This window comes from Pipistrellus kuhlii, unplaced genomic scaffold, assembly GCF_014108245.1.
Source record: "Pipistrellus kuhlii isolate mPipKuh1 unplaced genomic scaffold, mPipKuh1.p scaffold_m20_p_101, whole genome shotgun sequence".
Lineage (NCBI taxonomy): Eukaryota > Metazoa > Chordata > Mammalia > Chiroptera > Vespertilionidae > Pipistrellus > Pipistrellus kuhlii.
Genome location: NW_023425407.1, coordinates 323,441 through 340,369, shown reverse-complemented (window position 1 = coordinate 340,369; position 16,929 = coordinate 323,441). Strand labels below are relative to the sequence as shown.

Sequence of the window (16,929 nt, the reverse complement as noted above, 5' to 3'; positions counted from 1 at the left end):
GCCGTCGGGGAAGATGGCAGCCAGCCGGGATGGGGCTGGTGCGGAACCAGGAAGGGCAGTCTGGGGTGGCAGTGGGAGCTGGTGTGGGGTTCTGACCAGCACAGGGGGTGGTCCCAGGGTGAGGGGCTCGGCCAGAAGCCCCGCTGGGCTGGGGAGAGAGAGCCGAGGGTGGGTGCTCTCCAAGGACCACTCGTGGGCCTTGACCGCCCTCGCCTGGGGGCCTGGAGCCAGCCTCAGCGGCTCCTCCCTCGCCCTGTGGGCAGGCGTGTGGACCCGCCTACCCGCAGGCCGTGTGCTCGGAGAGACCCCTGCACAGGGACGCGGACACGGCCCGCCCCAGCCCTGGGGGCTGCCCCCTCGGACCCCGGGTCTCCCAGCTCAGACTGGGGCGGGGGCCAGGAGGCAGGCCCGGCTTTGCTGGTGGCTCTGGGCACAGAAGCAGCCTGAGCCGGGCTTCCCGTCAGGCAGCGCCGTGTGCCGGGAGGAGTGGCCTGCCCGTGGGTCTCTCTTTAAGTTTTCCGTGTTTTTAGCCGTGGCCGGGGCTGTCTGGTTGGAGCGTCTTCCCGGGCACCAAAGGGCTGTGGGTTCCATTCTGGTCAAAGCACATGCCTGGGTTGTGGGTTCGATGCCCAGCTGATGCTGCCCTCTCTCTCCCTGCCCCCTTCCTCTTTCTCTAAAAATCAATCAATCAAAACGTATCCTTGGGAATTTTTTTTTTAATTGTTTTTGTTGTTGTTTGTGGGCTTTTTTTGTTTGTTTGGTTGGTTTTTGTTTTTTTAGAGGGGGGAAGGGAGAGAGAAACATCATCTATCGGTGACTCCTGCATGCCTCCTACTGGAGATCAAGCCCATAACCCAGGAATCGAACCATGACCTTCTGGTTCAGTGGTCGGCAAACTGCGGCTCTTTGGCCCCTTGAGTGTGGCTCTTCCACAAAATACCACGGCCTGGGAGAGTCTATGTTGAAGAAGTGGCGTTCGAAGAAGTTGTTTAAAAAATTTGGCTCTCAAAAGAAATTCCAATCGTTGTGCTGTTGCTATTTGGCTCTGTGGACCAATGAGTTTGCCGACCGCTGCCCTGGTTCATAGGTCGACACTCAGTCACTGAGCGTTGGCCGGGCTGTTGGTCAGCCTGGCCCTCTGCTAGGGCTTGGGCTCTGGGGACAGTGCCCCTCGGGCCACCTGGACCTCCCGGGTCACGGCGTGGGCTGGGCCTGCGCGGGGGCGTGGAAGCTTCCCGAGAAGCTGCTCTGGGGCCTGGGGCCTGCAGGAGGCGGAGGCCAGGGTGCGGACCTGGGGCGGCCCCCGCCAGGCCCGCCCGTGCCTTCGAGGTGGCCAGGCCCCGTCACCGGTAGGACTGCTGGGCAGGGAGCCCCTCGGAGGTGAGAGTGGGCGTGTCTGCCGCACGGACGGTGGGGAAAGGCTGGGCACTCGGGCACATGGGCAGCCAGCCGTGCCCCTCCCCGGGCTGCGTCCTGATCACTCAGTCAGGGTCCAGCAAGGAGGGGGTCTGGGCGACCTTTGCAGGGGGACTTCCTACGCATGGACAGGTCCTCCCGAGGGGGGACGCCCCCTCCTGGGGCTCCAGCCCGCGTCCCGGGCATGTGCCACGACCGGTCAGGGCCTGGACCCTCTGGGGCCGCCCTGACCCTCCTCTCTTCTCGCAGGGGCCGGGGGGCGATGGCTCTGCCGCTCTGGGCCCTGACCCTCCTGGGCCTGCTGGGCGCGGGCTCGGGCCTGCGGCCCCGGAAGCTGGACTTCTTCCAGAGCAAGACGGAGCTGAACCACCTGGTGGTGGATGAGGCGTCGGGCACGGTGTACGTGGGGGCGGTGAACGCACTGTACCAGCTGAGTGCCGACCTGCAGCTGCAGCAGAAGGCGGACACGGGCCCGAGGCTGGACAACAAGAAGTGCACGCCGCCCATCGAGATCGGCCAGTGCCACGAAGCTGTGCTCACCGACAACGTGAACCAGCTGCTGCTGCTGGACCCGCCGGGCGGGCGCCTGGTGGAGTGCGGCAGCCTCTTCAAGGGCATCTGCGCCCTGCGCGCCCTCAGCAACGTCTCCACCCGGCTCTTCTACGAGGACAGCAGCGGCGAGCGGTCCTTCGTGGCCAGCAACGACGAGGGCGTGGCCACCGTGGGGCTGGTGAGCGCCACGGCCCCCGGCGGCGAGCGGCGCATGCTGTTCGTGGGCAAGGGCAACGGCCTGTACGACAACGGCGTCATCGTGAGCACCCGGCTGCTGGACCGCGCGGGCGGCCGGGACGCCTTCGAGGCCTACACCGACCACGCCACCTACAAGGCCGGCTACCTGGCCCCCAACACGCAGGAGTTCGTGGCCGCCTTCGAGGACGGCCTGTACGTCTTCTTCGTCTTCAACCAGCAGGACAAGCACCCGCCCCGCAGCCGCACGCTGCTGGCCCGCATGTGCAAGCATGACCCCTACTACTATTCCTACCTGGAGATGGACCTGCAGTGCCTGGACCCCGCCGAGCCGGCCGCCCCCTTCGGCGCCTGCCTGGCCGCCACCGCCGCCCCCGGCGCTGCCGCCCGCCGGGTCCTCTACGCCGTCTTCGCCCGGGAGGACCGGGGCGGCGGGGGGCCCCGGGCCGGCCTCTGCCTGTTCGCTCTGGACGAGATCAACGACCAGATGCTGGCCATCCGCAACGCCTGCTACACGAGCCCGAAGAAGGACCCCCCCGACTTCTACAAGCCCTTTCACGGGGAGATCCAGTGCGGCGGCCTCAGCCAGGTAGCGCGGCCCCGCGGGGCCCCCATGCGGGGAACTGCCGTGTGCTGGCGGGCGTGTCCCGGCCCTCCCTGCTCGGGAGGGCCCGTGAGCGTGCACGCGTGTGCGGTGTCTCTGTGGCCGGGGGGGGAGCAGGTGTGCCCACACAGCTGTGCTGGCACCGTCCACCGTGAGCTGGTCCTCGTTCTCGGGACGTGGCGGGGCCACAGGGTGCTGGGAGGGGCCCGTGGGAGAGGCCGTTGACGCCGTGGGCGGTCCGCAGGGCGACGGCAAGGACTTCGAGTGCGGCTCCGAGCACCTGCCCTACCCCCTGGGCAGCCGCAAGGGGCTCAACGCCACGGCCGTGCTGCAGCGTGGAGGCCTGAACCTGACGGCCGTGACCGTGGCCACCGAGGACGGCCACACCATTGCCTTCCTGGGCACCTCGGACGGCCAGGTCCTCAAGGTGAAGCCTGGGGCAGGGGCGAGGTTGGGTGGGGCAGGGGCGGGGTGGGGCAGGGGCGGGGTGGGGGTGGGGCAGGGGGTAGGGATGGGACGGGGTGGGGTGGGCTGGGCTGGAGGGCCTTCTCTGAGGGAACAGTACCCTCACGCCCCTGCCTGCCGCACACACAGGTGTACCTGGCCCCCGACGGCAGCTCTGTGGAGTACGGCTCCATCCTGGTGGAGATCAACAAGAGGATCAAGAAGGACCTGGTGCTGTCCGCCGACCAGGCCAGTTTGTACGCCATGACCCAGGACAAGGTAGGCCTGCGAAGGCCCCAGGGAGGGCCCGGTGGCCGGTCCGCTGTCCCAGGTCCCGAGGGTGCCCACGCGGACCGGGAAGGGCAGCCCTCCCCCCTGGGCTCCTGGCAGTCTGTCCCGCCCAGCACCTCCCCCGTCTGCAGCTCTGCTCCCCACGTCCTGCCTCGGACCCCTGCCGAAGGGAGGGCTGGGCTGCTCTGAGGGGGCTCCTCCAGGGTGGACGGGCATGAAACGGGAGGAGCCCCTCGAACCGGCCTCCAGAGCCCTGGGCCTGGGCACCCAAGGGCCTCTCCCAGGGAGTGGAGCAAAGGGGAGGCCAGACCCTGGCACCATGGTCTCCTGGGACCGTGCCCCGTGGGTGCTGGGCAGGTGCAGCCACAGGGCCCTGTGCTCCTCTCTGCTGCCTGGAGCATGTTGCCATGCCTTGAGTTGGCATCTGAGACTTTTTAAAAATACATATTTTTATTGACTTCAGAGAGAAAGGGAGAGGGAAATGGAAACATCAATGATGAGAATCATTAATTGGCTGCCTCCTGTATGCCCCATACTGGGGATTGAGCCCGCAACTCAAGCATGTGCCCTTGACTGGAATCGAACCCGGGACCCTTCAGTCTGTAGGCGACGCTCTATTCACTGAGCCAAACCAGCCAGGGCTAAATGTATTTTTATTGGTTTCAGAGAGGAAGGGAGAGGGAGAGAGAGAGAGAGAAACATCAATGATGAGAATCAATGATCGGCTGCCTCCTGCAGCCCCCTACTGGGAGCCTGCAACCCGGGCCTGTGCCTTGACTAGGAATCGAACCGTGATCTCCTGGTTCACAAGTCAATGCTCAGCCACTGAGCCAGGCCAGCCAGGTGGCACCTGAGTGTTAAGGCTCAGAGTTACAGGTGGGACCCAGCTGGTGGCCCCAGGAACCGGGTCCGAGGGGGTCCCGCTGGCTGCAGTCTTGCTCATGGCCCTGCCGCCCCCAGGCGTTCCGGCTTCCTGTGCAGGAGTGCGCGAGCTACCTCAACTGCAAGCAGTGCCTCGGCTCCCGGGACCCCTACTGCGGATGGTGCATCATCAAGGGGCGGTGAGTGCCGGGCCAGGCTCTCGCTCCCCCTGGAGGCCGGGCGGCAGTCCCGCCTGTGCAGACAGGTGCCAGGGCTGAGCCTGCCCCTTCTCTGCAGATGCACCAGGAGGGCTGAGTGCCCACGGGCTGAGGAGAGTGGACACTGGCTCTGGAGCCGCGAGGAGTCCTGTGTGACCATCACGGGGGCCCAGCCCCAGAACATGAGCCGGCGGGCCCAGGGGCCGGTGCGTGGCCGGCGGGTGGGACGTGGGCTGGAGCCCCCACCCGCAGGGCTGGTCCCCACGCCCCCAGGGCTGGTCCCCACGCCCCCAGGCCTGATCCCCACGCCCCCAAGGCTGGTCCCCACGCCCCCAGGCCTGATCCCCACGCCCCCAAGGCTGGTCCCCACGCCCCCAGGGCTGGTCCCCACGCCCCCAGGCCTGGTCCCCACGCCCCCAGGGCTGGTCCCCACATCCCCAGGGCTGGTCCCCACGCCCCCAAGGCTCGTCCCCACGCCCCCAGGGCTGGTCCCCACGCCCCCAGGCCTGGTCCCCACGCCCCCAGGGCTGGTCCCCACGCCCCCAGGCTCGTCCCACGCCCCCAGGCTGGTCCCCACGCCCCCAGGCCTGGTCCCCACCCCTCCAGGCCTGGTCCCCACGCCCCCAGGCCTGGTCCCCACGCCCCCAGGGCTGGTCCCCACGCCCCCAGGCCTGGTCCCCACGCCCCCAGGGCTGGGCAGAGGGGTCCATGTGAGCTGCGTGGTCCCCCAGGTGCAGCTGACCGTCAGCCCCCTCCCGGCACTGGGCGAGGACAAGCTGCTGTGCCTCTTCGGCGACTCCCCGGCACACCCTGCCCGCGTGGAGGGCGACACCGTGGTGTGCAGCTCCCCGAGCAGCATCCCCAGCACGCCGCCCGGCCAGGGTGAGGCCGGGCCCTGGCCCTTCTCCCTCCGCTCCGCACAGCAGGGACCTTCCTGGCCCGAACGGGGCGGGCGGAGGTGGAGGGAGGGCGGTGGCACCTGCCAGGGTGCAGCAGGGCAGAGGCGCCCAGAGCCAAGCTGTGCCCCGTGGCCCCTCCCTGCGCTGTTTGTCCGTCTCCCCACCACCCGGTGCCAGGCCCTGGCTTCTGGTGCCTGCAGACCCCCCACCCCCACCCCGGCCAGCTTCATGCAGGCGAGGCTGTCCCCAGGGGCCGGCTGTGAAAGTGGGCCAGGCGAGGTGCCAAGCCTTTGTCCCTGAGCCGTCGGGGCCGTGGAGGGCAGCTACCCGCGCAGCTGGGACCACACGGTGACGTGCGGGGAGCCGGCGGGCGCTCTGCCCAGACACCCAGGAACCCGCAGGGACGGCGACCTGGCCCCAGGGAGCCCTGGGAGCCGACACCTGAGCCGAGATCTGAGGGCGGGTGCCGGCGTGCTGAGCCCGGCTGCACATCAGGGGCTCTCCCACGGGGCTGTCTGTGCCCCATGGCCTGCTGGGAGCTACTGGGGGCTGTCTGTGCCCCATGGCCTGCTGGGAGCTACTGGGGGCTGTCCTCCCCATGGCCTGCTGGGAGCTACTGGGGGCTGTCCTCCCCATGGCCTGCTGGGAGCTGTGGCGCTGCCAGGACTCGGCGGGAAGAGGTCCAGGTCCAGGCTTTCCCGACGCCACCTCTGCCGTGGTGGCAGTGCCCTGCGCTCTGCGGCCCCCGCCTGACACTCCCATCCGCCACCTGCAGACCACGTGGCTGTGGAGATCCAGCTCAAGTTCCAGCACAGCGATGTCTTCCTCACCTCCCACCAGTACCCCTTCTACGACTGCGGCGAGGCCATGAAGCTGGAGAAGAACCTGCCGTGAGTGTTCAGCCGGCCCGGCCAGTCCCCGGCTCCTCCAGCCAATCCCTGCTCCTGGCTACTCCAGCCCCGCCCTCCATCCCAGCCCCGCCCTCAGCTCCTCCAGCCAATCCCTGCCCCTGGCTACTCCAGTCCCGCCCTCCATCCCAGCCCCGCCCTCAGCTCCTCCAGCCAATCCCCGCCCCCTCCTCCAGCCCCGCCCTCCATCCCAGCCCCGCCCTCAGCTCCTCCAGCCAATCCCCGCCCCCCAAGCCCCGCCCTCCATCCAGCCCCGCCCTCAGCTCCTCCAGCCAATCCCCGCCCCAGGCTCCTCCAGCCCCGCCCCCAGATCCAGCCCTGCCACCAGCTCCTCAAGCCAATCCCCCAGCTCCTCCAGCTTGGCCCCCGGTGGCGCCCACACACACCCTCACCAACCTCTCGCAGGTGCATCTCCTGTGCCAGCAACCGCTGGACCTGCCAGTGGGACATGCGCTACCACGAGTGCCGGGAGGCCTCGCCCAACCCCGAGGAGGGCATCGTGCCCGCTCACATGGTGAGGGCCCTGGGCCCTGTGGGGGTGGCTGCCCGTCCCAGGCACGAGGGCCTGACTGGCCTTCCTCTGCAGGAGGACAGCTGCCCCCAGTTCCTGGACCCCAGCCCGCTGGTCATCCCCATGAACTACGAGACAGATGTGACCTTCCAGGGCAACAACCTGGACACCATGAAGATGGGGCCGGTGAGGCTGCCCAGGGCATGGCTGACGGGCAGAGAGCCTGTGCCCAGCGGCGCTGGCGGCTGGGTGTGCGTGGGCTTGCTCGGAGCCATCCTGCTGGCGGGAAGGGGGACTGGGCTCCTGCAGGCCGCCCTGGCTCAGGGCCCCCACAGGAGGCAGCTGCTCAGGAAACAGTGTTGGGGACAGGCGGAGGCGGGAGGTCTGGGGCGCTGACAACCCGGGCGGAGAAAAGGAGGCAGGCCAGTCTGCCGAGGGGCTGGCGGTGGGCAGGGCGATTGGCTCAGGCTTGGACCAGGCGGCGGGGGTCCAGGAGTGGCCGAGGGTCAGCTGGGAGGGGAGTACCGAAGCTGGCACAGAGGGTGGGCACAGAGAGCCGCGGGGCGGGGCAGGCGGGGCGGGGCGGGGCGGGAGGTGGGGAGGCTGGCCGGGCGGGGGTCCTGACGGTGTGTCCTGCAGGTCTCCTCCCTGCACGTGGGCAGTGACCTCCCCAAGTTCGAGGTGCAGGTGAACACGCGGGACCTCGGAACCTTCCACTTTCGGACCCCGAAGGTACAGCTCCCAGGCTGGGCCTGTTGGGCCAGGCGGCACGCTCACCCGTGTCTCCGAGACCCCGGCCCCTCCACTGCTGCCCCCCTGCTAAGAGGGGACCCCTCTCTGGGCACAGTGATCGCCCTCTAGGGCGGGGGCGGGGGGCGGTCAGAGTGCAGTGTTTCCTTGCGTGTCCCTCCAGCTGTCCCACGACGAGAACGAAACGCTGCCCCTGCACCTGTACGTCAAGTCCTACGGCAAATACATTGACAGCAAGCTCCAAGGTGGGCGGGGCCTGGCGGGAGCAGGGCGGGGTCTGGTGGGCGGCAGTGCTAGGGACAGGGACGGACCGGGGCTGGGTGGGGCCGGGCAGGCCTGGAGCCGGGAGCCGGTGGGGATGTGGTGGGGCCGGGCAGGCTTGTGGGTCTGGTGGGTGGCTGGGCTGGGGCGGGGCAGGGTTGGGCGGGGCCGGGTGGGGTTGGGGGTGGGGACGGGGTGGGGCCGGGCAGGCTTGTGGGGCTGATGGGTGGCTGGGCTGGGGCGGGGCAGGGTTGGGTGGGGCCGGGTGGGGTTGGGGTGGGGACGGGGTGGGGCCGGGCAGGCCTGGGCCGGTGGGGGTGGCCCTGCTGACGGCCGGCTGCTCCCTCCGCAGTGACCCTCTATAACTGCTCCTTCGGCCGCAGCGACTGCAGCCTGTGCCTGGCCGCTGACCCCGCCTACCAGTGCGTGTGGTGCGGCGGGCAGGGCCGGTGCGTGTACGAGGCTCTGTGCAGCAACGCCACCTCCGAGTGCCCGCCGCCCGTCATCACCGCGGTGAGCCCGGGCGAGGGCCCCGCGGGGGGGGGGGGAGGGGGGACCCGGCCTGAGCCCGGCCCAGCGCATCACCCGCGGCCCAGGCCGTGGGTCAGCCCGCTCGCCCGTTGCAGATCCAGCCGCAGACGGGCCCCCTGGGCGGCGGCATCCGCGTCACCATCCTCGGGTCCAACTTGGGGGTCAAGGCGGACGACGTGAAGAGCGTGGCCGTGGCCGGCCGGAACTGCACCTTCGAGCCGGAACGGTACTCCGTGTCCACCCGGTGAGTGGCCGGCCGGCCCCGTGGGCCGGGCCAGCCCGCTCATGGGGGCCGGGGCAGATGGAGAAGGGGGCCCGGGGGCTGTGGGTGCCCCGGGCTCCCCATCAGACGTTCCCGTCAGGCAGGGTCGGGGGTCAGGGCCTGAGTGACCCCACCCCGCCCGCTGCCCCCAGGATCGTGTGTGCCATCGAGGCCACGGAGGCGCCCCTCACGGGGGGCGTGGAGGTGGACATCAACGGGAAGCTCGGCCACTCGCCGCCCCACGTCCAGTTCACCTACCAGGTGAGTGCCCGGCCCCGACCGGGTGGGACAGGCGGGGGCGGGTCTGGCTCCGCTGCGGACTCCTGGTGGTTGGGGGCTGTGCCCCTTCAGCAGCAGTCAAGGTTGGGGGGGGCTGCCACTCGGCCCCCACCCGAAAGCACCCTTCTCCCTCCTCAGGAGCCCCAGCCCCTCAGCGTGGAGCCGAGGGAGGGGCCGCAGGCGGGCGGCACCACACTGACCATCAACGGCACCCACCTGGACACGGGCTCCAAGGAAGACGTGCACGTGACCATCGGGGGCGTCCCCTGCAACGTGTGGGTGTCCCCGGCGGGCGTGCCCGGGTCCGGGGGGCAGGGCGGTGTGCTGGCCGGGTGTCCCCGGCGGGCGTGCCCGGGTCCGGGGGGCAGGGCGGTGTGCTGGCCGGGACCCTGCGTGTGTCCGGGAGGGAGTCACCGGCGGGCGTGCCCGGGTCCGGGGGGCAGGGCGGTGTGCTGGCCGGGTGTCACCGGCGGGCGTGCCCGGGTCCGGGGGGCAGGGCGGTGTGCTGGCCGGGTGTCCCCGGCGGGCGTGCCCGGGTCCGGGGGGCAGGGCGGTGTGCTGGCTGGGTGTCCCCGGCGGGCGTGCCCGGGTCCGGGGGGCAGGGCGGTGTGCTGGCCGGGACCCTGCGTGTGTCCGGGAGGGAGCGCTGCGCTGAGCCGGAGCCTCGCCCCTCCCCGGGCGGGAGCTGGTCTCGGGGTGGGGGTGACAGGAGCCGCCTTCCCCTCCAGGACGCAGTTTGGGGCGCAGCTCCAGTGTGTGACGGGCCCCCAGGCGGCCCCGGGACAGCTGGCCCTGGAGATCTCCTACGGGGGCTCCCCGGTGCCCAGCTCCGGCATCGCCTTCGCCTACCGCGAGAACCCCGTGCTGCGCGCCTTCCAGCCCCTGCGCAGCTTTGCCAGGTGTGGCCTCTGCCCTGCCCTCCGCCCGCCGGGCCCCGTGCCCCCCCACCCCCGCTATTCCCAGGTGCCCTGTGCCCACGGCCTGGTGTGGATGGGAGGGGCTGGGGGGCTGGGCGGGAGGAAGCTTCCATAAAAACCCTGCTGCACCCCAAGACCCACTTCCTCCTGGGAATCCTGACAGGGAGCCCCATCGCCCCGGCCCAGAGACGCCCCAGGAGGGCAGGGCTCACAGTCACAGGCCCTGAGCACCCCCACCCTGCGGCAGGCACGGGCTCGGGGACCTGCGTGTGCCCCCAAAACCAGTTTGGGGCCAGGGGTTTCAGCCCTGCCCTCCCTCCCAGCAAGGGGGTGGGGGCACGGCTTTGCGGGGCACCTGCTCTGGAGCTGGCTGGGCACCTCCCTGCCCAGTTGTACCCACTCAGGCACCCCCCACCCCCAGTGGCGGCCGCAGCATCAACGTGACGGGGCAGGGCTTCAGCCTGATCCAGAACTTCTCCATGGTGGTCATCGCCGAGCCGCTGCGGTCCTGGCGGCGCCGGCGGGAGGCCGGGCCCCTGCAGCCGCACACGGTCAGTCCTGCTGCCGGCGGCCGGGGCCCGGGGGCCGGCCGGGGCGGGGACGGGGCCTGTCGCGGCCTGACCCGCAGCCCTCGGCCTGCAGATCGTGGGCACCGAGTACACGCGCCACAACGACTCCAGGGTGGTGTTCCTGTCGCCGGCCGTGCCCGAGGACCCCGAGGCCTACAACCTCACGGCGCTGGTGCAGATGGACGGGCACCGGGTCCTGCTCAGGACCGAGGCCGGCGCCTTCGAGTACGTGCCCGACCCCACCTTCAAGAACTTCACGGGCGGCGTCAAGAAGCAGGTCAACAAGCTCATCCACGCCCAGGTGAGGCCTCCGCGGCGGGGAGCTGGGGGGCAGGCGGCTCCAGCCTGGGCGGAGCCTGTCCAGGTGCCCCCAGTCCCTCCTGGTCATGTGACCCCGCCCGCCCCCAGGGCACCAACCTGAACAAGGCGATGACGCTGCACGAGGCCGAGGCCTTCGTGGGCGCCGAGCGCTGCGTCATGAAGACGCTGACGGAGACGGACCTGTACTGCGAGCCCCCCGAGGTGCAGCCCCCCCCCAAGCGGCGGCAGAAGCGAGACACGACGCTCAACCTGCCCGAGTTCATTGTACGTGCGGGCGGGGCGGCGGGGCGATGCCAGGCCGCGCGGGTGGTGCTGGGCCCCCTCTCGGCCACGCCTGTGCGCGCTGAGGCCTCCCCTCCGCGCAGGTGAAGTTCGGCTCCCGGGAGTGGGTGCTGGGCCGCGTGGAGTACGACAGCCGCGTGAGCGAGGTGCCGCTCAGCCTCATCCTGCCGCTGATCATGGTGCCCATGGTGGCCGTCATCGCCCTGTCCGTCTACTGCTACTGGTGAGCCCGCCCGCCCGCCCGCCTGCGGCCCGGCCCCGCCCCGCATGTGGGCCCCGCCCACAGCCCCGGCCCCGCCCCTCCACCTTCTGGCCACACCCACTGCCCGGCCGCGGCGGCCAGGCCGGGTCCCAGCAGCGCCCCCTCGTGCGCAGGAGGAAGAGCCAGCAGGCGGAGCGCGAGTACGAGAAGATCCGGTCGCAGCTGGAGGGCCTGGAGGAGAGCGTGCGGGACCGCTGCAAGAAGGAGTTCACCGGTGCGGGCGGGAGGGCGCCCTCGCGGGGCCGGGCGGGCCGGGCCGGGCCGGGGCGGGCCGGGCGGGGTGTCACGGGGCGCTGTCCCCTCAGACCTGATGATCGAGATGGAGGACCAGACGAACGACGTGCACGAGGCGGGCATCCCGGTGCTGGACTACAAGACGTACACGGACCGCGTCTTCTTCCTGCCCTCCAAGGACGGCGACAAGGACGTGATGATCACCGGCAAGCTGGACATCCCCGAGGCGCGGCGGCCGGTGGTGGAGCAGGCGCTGTACCAGTTCTCCAACCTGCTCAACAGCAAGTCCTTCCTCATCAACGTGAGCGGCGGGGCGGGGTGGCGGGAGAGGGGGCCCGGGCAGGGCCTGGCCGCCCGCAGGCGCTGACCCCCGCCCGCCCCCAGTTCATCCACACCCTGGAGAACCAGCGCGAGTTCTCGGCGCGCGCCAAGGTGTACTTCGCGTCGCTGCTGACGGTGGCGCTGCACGGGAAGCTGGAGTACTACACCGACATCATGCGCACGCTCTTCCTGGAGCTCATGGAGCAGTACGTGGTGGCCAAGAACCCCAAGCTGATGCTGCGCAGGTGCGTGCGGCCGGGCAGGGAGGTGGGGGGCGGGCACCTGGTTTGCTGGGGGGGGGGGGGGCAGCTAGCTGGAAGAGCAGGGAGGGTGGGCAGGGGTGGCATCCTGGCAGCCATTGCTCTCCCCTTAGAATCACCCACTAGGACGGGGTGACATGCCACACACACACCCTCCCCCCAAGGGGCCAGGCACTGGCTCATTGCAGGCTGGACCTGGGCATCCTGGCAGGAGGCGGGCCCGGGTGCCTGGAGAGCCAGCCAGGCTGGCAGGCACTGGGGGGCCCCGGGTGCCAGGCCTGTCTGCACCCCCAGGTCGGAGACGGTGGTGGAGAGGATGCTGTCCAACTGGATGTCCATCTGCCTGTACCAGTACCTCAAGGTGGGCCCCCCGACGGGGGGTGGGGGGGCAGGGGGTGCTGCTCCCCACTCCCTCGCCCGGCGGCCCCTCCGGGGAGCTGACCGCCGCGTTGCTGCAGGACAGCGCCGGCGAGCCGCTGTACAAGCTCTTCAAGGCCATCAAGCACCAGGTGGAGAAGGGCCCGGTGGACGCGGTGCAGAAGAAGGCCAAGTACACGCTCAACGACACGGGGCTGCTGGGGGACGACGTGGAGTACGCGCCGCTGGTGAGCCGGGCCCCGCCCCTCCCGGGACCATGCCCTCCCTGGCCACGCCCATTTAGGTCACGCCCACCCGGACCACCTCCCTGCGCTGGGGAGACCCCCAGGTGCCACGGCCCAGGCCTGCTGTCGGCCTGTGGGCCCGGGCACCCGAGGGAGCGGGCTGTGCCCCCCCTGCCCCATGAGCTGCGAGGGACGGGGGGCCGCTGTTCGTGCCTCTGCTCCGTCTGCAGGGGAGGCGAGGCTGCCGGCCGCCGGCTGGGTGCCGTGGGGACTCCCACCCGCCCACTGGCCCTTCACCCCTTCCCCCTCCCTCCCCGCCCCCCGCAGACGGTGAGCGTGATCGTCCAGGACGAAGGGGTGGACGCCATCCCCGTCAAGGTGCTCAACTGCGACACCATCTCCCAGGTCAGTGGTCGGCAAACTGCGCTCTCAGGCCACATGCGGCTCTTCCGCGGGCGCACGTCCGGGCGATGGGAGCTTCGTGGCCTGTGCGCAGAGGTCGGTTTCCGGCTCTCAAAAGAAATTTCAGTCGTTGTCCCGTTGACGTTTGTCTCTGTTGACTAACGAGTTTGCCGACCACCGTCCCAGGTCAAGGAGAAGATCATCGACCAGGTGTACCGCACACAGCCTTGCTCCCGCTGGCCCAAGGCGGACAGCGTGGTCCTGGGTGAGCGCTCTGCCCGACACACACACACACACACACACACACACACACACACACGGCGAGGGTGCGCGGGGGACAGTGAGGGCGCCCTCAGGGCCGGCGGTCTGTGCTGGGTCCTGGAGCTGCCGTGTCCCTCCGCAGAGTGGCGCCCTGGGTCCACGGCCCAGATCCTGTCTGACCTGGACCTGACCTCCCAGCGGGACGGCCGGTGGAAGCGCGTCAACACGCTCATGCACTACAACGTGAGTTCCGCGCTCGGGGGCAGAGGGGGCGCCCTCCTGCACGCGGGGCGGGGGCGGCGGGGCCTCCCTCACCAGCCTGTTCCCCAGGTCCGGGATGGAGCCACGCTCATCCTGTCCAAGGTGGGCGTCTCCCAGCAGCCGGAGGACAACCAGCAGGACCTGCCCGGCGAGCGTGAGTCCCTGCCTCGTGCGGTTTGGTTTGGTTTGGTTTGGTTTCGACTGATTTCAGACAAGAAGGGAGAGGGAGAAAGAAATGGAAACATTGATGATGAGAGAGAGCCATGGATCGGCTGCCTCCTGCACGCCCCCTACTGGGGATGGAGGCCACAACCCGAGCCTGTACCCTGACCGGCAATCGAACTGTGACCTCCTGGTACCTAGGTCGATGCTCAGTCCCTGAGCCACGAGGGTTGGTGTGGTTCTGGCCCCTGAAGGGGGACCCTCTGGGGCTGCGAGCCCAGCGTGATACCTGGCCCTCCCCACAGGCCACGCCCTCCTGGAGGATGAGAACCGCGTGTGGCACCTGGTGCGGCCCACGGACGAGGTGGAGGAGGGCAAGAGCAAGCGCGGCAGCATGAAGGAGAAGGAGCGCACCAAGGCCATCACCGAGATCTACCTGACCCGCCTGCTGTCCGTGAAGGTGGGCGCGGGCGGGCGGGCGGTGGGCGAGCAGCCGGCCGGCCGGGGTGGTGGGCGGGCGGCTGGCCGGGGCGGGGGGTGGCGGGCGGGCAGGCGGGTGAGCGGGCAGCCGGCCGGGGCGGCGGGCGGGCGGTGGGCGAGCAGCCGCAGGCCGGCCAGCCGGGGCGCCAGGCGGCGGGCCGGACGCTGAGTCTGAGCCCCTCCCCTCCCCCGCAGGGCACGCTTCAGCAGTTCGTGGACAACTTCTTCCAGAGCGTGCTGGCACCCAGCCTGGCCGTGCCGCCCGCCGTCAAGTACTTCTTCGACTTCCTGGACGAGCAGGCGGAGAAGCATGACATCAAGGACGAGGACACCATCCACATCTGGAAGACCAACAGGTGGGGCCCCGTGCGTCCCTCCCGGGCGCCCACCCGCCCCGGTGCCCCGTCCCCCGTCCCAGCCGCCCTCACCTCACCCGCCCTCACTCCGCCTCAGCCTGCCGCTCCGGTTCTGGGTGAACATCCTCAAGAACCCGCACTTCATCTTCGACGTGCACGTCCACGAGGTGGTGGACGCCTCGCTGTCCGTCATCGCCCAGACCTTCATGGACGCCTGCACGCGCACCGAGCACAAGCTGAGCCGGGTGAGCGTCCGGCGGCTCCCAGGGCCGGGGAGGGGTCCTCGCCCGGGAGGCCCGGACGGGCCGTGCCCATGGGGGAGGGGAGCCGTGGCCGAGCTGGGCTGAGCCGCGTTTGTGGGTGTGGCTTCTTAAAAAATATATGTTTTCATTGATTTCATAGAAGAGAGGAGAGGGAGAGGGAGATAGAAACATCAGTGATGAGAAAGAATCACTGATCGGCTGGCTCCTGCACGCCCCCTACTGGGGACCGAGCCTGCAACCCAGGCCTGTGCTCTTCGCTGGACTTGAACCCTGGACCCTTCAGTCCACAGGCCAGTGCTCTATCCACTGAGCCAATCGAGCCAGGGTGTGATGGCACCCCGTCCTCCCCTCCTGCTGCCCCACATCCCCATGCAGTGTCAGTGTGGTCCGGTCTGGCTGGGCGGGGCCTGGCAGCCCACCGTGTCCTGGGCCTCACGTGGCTGTGACCCCACAGGACTCGCCCAGCAACAAGCTGCTCTACGCCAAGGAGATCTCAACCTACAAGAAGATGGTGGAGGAGTGAGTGGCCCCGCCCCCGCCCGCGGGGTCCCTGGGGGGAGGCACCCCTGGAGGGCAGCGTTGGGTCCAGCCTCCGGGACCCACCGTGTCCCCCTTCCCCACTGCCCTCTCCCACAGTTACTACAAGGGGATCAGACAGATGGTGCAGGTCAGCGACCAGGACATGAACACACACCTGGCGGAGATCTCCCGGGTAAGGGCCGCGGGGACGCACCGAGGACCCTCCGGGGGGAGGGGGGGGCAGGCGACTGCACTGCGGGGCAGTTTGTCGTGCCCTCAGGAGGCGGGCCAGGTGGGCCGGGACCCGAATGTGAGTGACCAGTGTGTACACGCTCTGAGCCAGCCGTGTCGGGCACGCCCCTGCGTGGGCGCGTCCGTGTGTGGCTGCCCCGTGTCTGGGGGCTGTGAGGCTGTGGCCCTGAGTCTGCCTGTGTCCCACACTCGCTCCCCTGGGTCACACGCCCCCTCTCCCAGGCGCACACGGACTCCCTGAACACCCTGGTGGCCCTGCACCAGCTCTACCAGTACACGCAGAAGTACTACGACGAGGTAGGTCCCGCCGCCCCCCCCCCCCCCCCGCCCCGGCGAGGGAGGGGGAGGGGGCGCCCGGGCAGCCCGTCCCCGCTGGGCGCTGACCTGAGCCTCCCGCAGATCATCAACGCCCTGGAGGAGGACCCCGCCGCCCAGAAGATGCAGCTGGCCTACCGCCTGCAGCAGATCGCCGCGGCCCTCGAGAACAAGGTCACCGACCTCTGACCTCTGACCTCCGGCACCGCGTCCCGAGGCACAGGTGTGTGATGCCCAGTGCCGGCACTGGGCGGCCCCGGGGAGGCGGCCGGAGCAGGCGGCGGGGCCCCCGCCCGCGGACGCGCGTGTGTGGGCGCGGGGGGACCCCACCTCCGCCGAGGCAGCCACGTAGCGTCTCTCTCCCGAGCAACAGTGCCTGGCGCCCCAGCACCAGCCCTCCCGGAACACCAGCAGCGGGCGCTGGCTCCGCGTGGCGCCTCCCGAGCTATTCGCAAATGTGCCTTTCGCCCCGCCACCCCCCGTGGCCAGGGCCCGCCGGGCCTCGCCCCTCCTCCCTGAGCACCAGCAGCCGCCCGGCGAGGGTCCGGCCTCCTGGGGGCCTGAGTGCCTGCAGCCCCCGGGGCCTGGAGCCCAGACTGTGCGTCCCCCGACGGGAGAGAGAAGCGGTACGATGCCTTCCTGACCTCGCCTGGCCCGCGCCCGGGGCACCAGCACCCGGGGGCCTCTGCGCCCCGGGCCTCACCTCCAAGGTCACGCCGGATGTCAGACGTCGAGGCCCCGCGGCCAGAGGGGACTGGCAGAGGCGGTCCCGGCCTCGGCCTGTCAGACAGGCCGTCCTGGAGGCCCCGCCCGGTCTGGGGGGCCGGGAGGAGCGCGGCTAGGACACCCCCACCCCTTTTGTAAATCATGTTCGTTGTAAATCAAATACAGCCGTCTTTTTCACTCTG

The 16,929-nt window shown here is 70.1% G+C and overlaps 1 protein-coding gene across 8 annotated transcripts in view; it reads left to right on the top strand.

Moving 5' to 3' along the window:
- Positions 1-16,929, top strand: part of PLXNB2 (plexin B2) — a 31,455-nt gene extending 14,526 nt beyond the window's left edge. For 2 of the 8 annotated variants that reach the window (XM_045578713.1, XM_045578712.1), the window contains 36 exons: positions 1,666-2,752; positions 3,012-3,194; positions 3,362-3,490; positions 4,463-4,563; positions 4,661-4,787; positions 5,313-5,463; positions 6,256-6,370; positions 6,794-6,902; positions 6,975-7,085; positions 7,539-7,631; positions 7,813-7,894; positions 8,263-8,423; positions 8,537-8,685; positions 8,856-8,964; positions 9,121-9,257; positions 9,711-9,881; positions 10,321-10,450; positions 10,542-10,769; positions 10,877-11,053; positions 11,155-11,294; positions 11,447-11,547; positions 11,639-11,868; positions 11,952-12,133; positions 12,443-12,509; positions 12,607-12,753; positions 13,078-13,155; positions 13,339-13,417; positions 13,556-13,656; positions 13,744-13,828; positions 14,142-14,296; positions 14,512-14,672; positions 14,770-14,917; positions 15,390-15,454; positions 15,572-15,647; positions 15,929-16,003; positions 16,106-16,929. In XM_045578713.1, coding sequence (XP_045434669.1) covers positions 1,679-2,752; positions 3,012-3,194; positions 3,362-3,490; positions 4,463-4,563; positions 4,661-4,787; positions 5,313-5,463; positions 6,256-6,370; positions 6,794-6,902; positions 6,975-7,085; positions 7,539-7,631; positions 7,813-7,894; positions 8,263-8,423; positions 8,537-8,685; positions 8,856-8,964; positions 9,121-9,257; positions 9,711-9,881; positions 10,321-10,450; positions 10,542-10,769; positions 10,877-11,053; positions 11,155-11,294; positions 11,447-11,547; positions 11,639-11,868; positions 11,952-12,133; positions 12,443-12,509; positions 12,607-12,753; positions 13,078-13,155; positions 13,339-13,417; positions 13,556-13,656; positions 13,744-13,828; positions 14,142-14,296; positions 14,512-14,672; positions 14,770-14,917; positions 15,390-15,454; positions 15,572-15,647; positions 15,929-16,003; positions 16,106-16,210 — 5,532 coding nt within the window. In that variant the 5' untranslated portion in view covers positions 1,666-1,678 and the 3' untranslated portion in view covers positions 16,211-16,929. Of the gene's footprint in view, positions 1-1,665; positions 2,753-3,011; positions 3,195-3,361; positions 3,491-4,462; positions 4,564-4,660; positions 4,788-5,312; positions 5,464-6,255; positions 6,371-6,793; positions 6,903-6,974; positions 7,086-7,538; positions 7,632-7,812; positions 7,895-8,262; positions 8,424-8,533; positions 8,686-8,855; positions 8,965-9,120; positions 9,258-9,710; positions 9,882-10,289; positions 10,451-10,541; positions 10,770-10,876; positions 11,054-11,154; positions 11,295-11,446; positions 11,548-11,638; positions 11,869-11,951; positions 12,134-12,442; positions 12,510-12,606; positions 12,754-13,077; positions 13,156-13,338; positions 13,418-13,555; positions 13,657-13,743; positions 13,829-14,141; positions 14,297-14,511; positions 14,673-14,769; positions 14,918-15,389; positions 15,455-15,571; positions 15,648-15,928; positions 16,004-16,105 lie in introns of those variants that run through there. The other 6 variants (XM_045578715.1, XM_036430094.2, XM_045578714.1 and 3 more) reach the window with 6 other exon arrangements.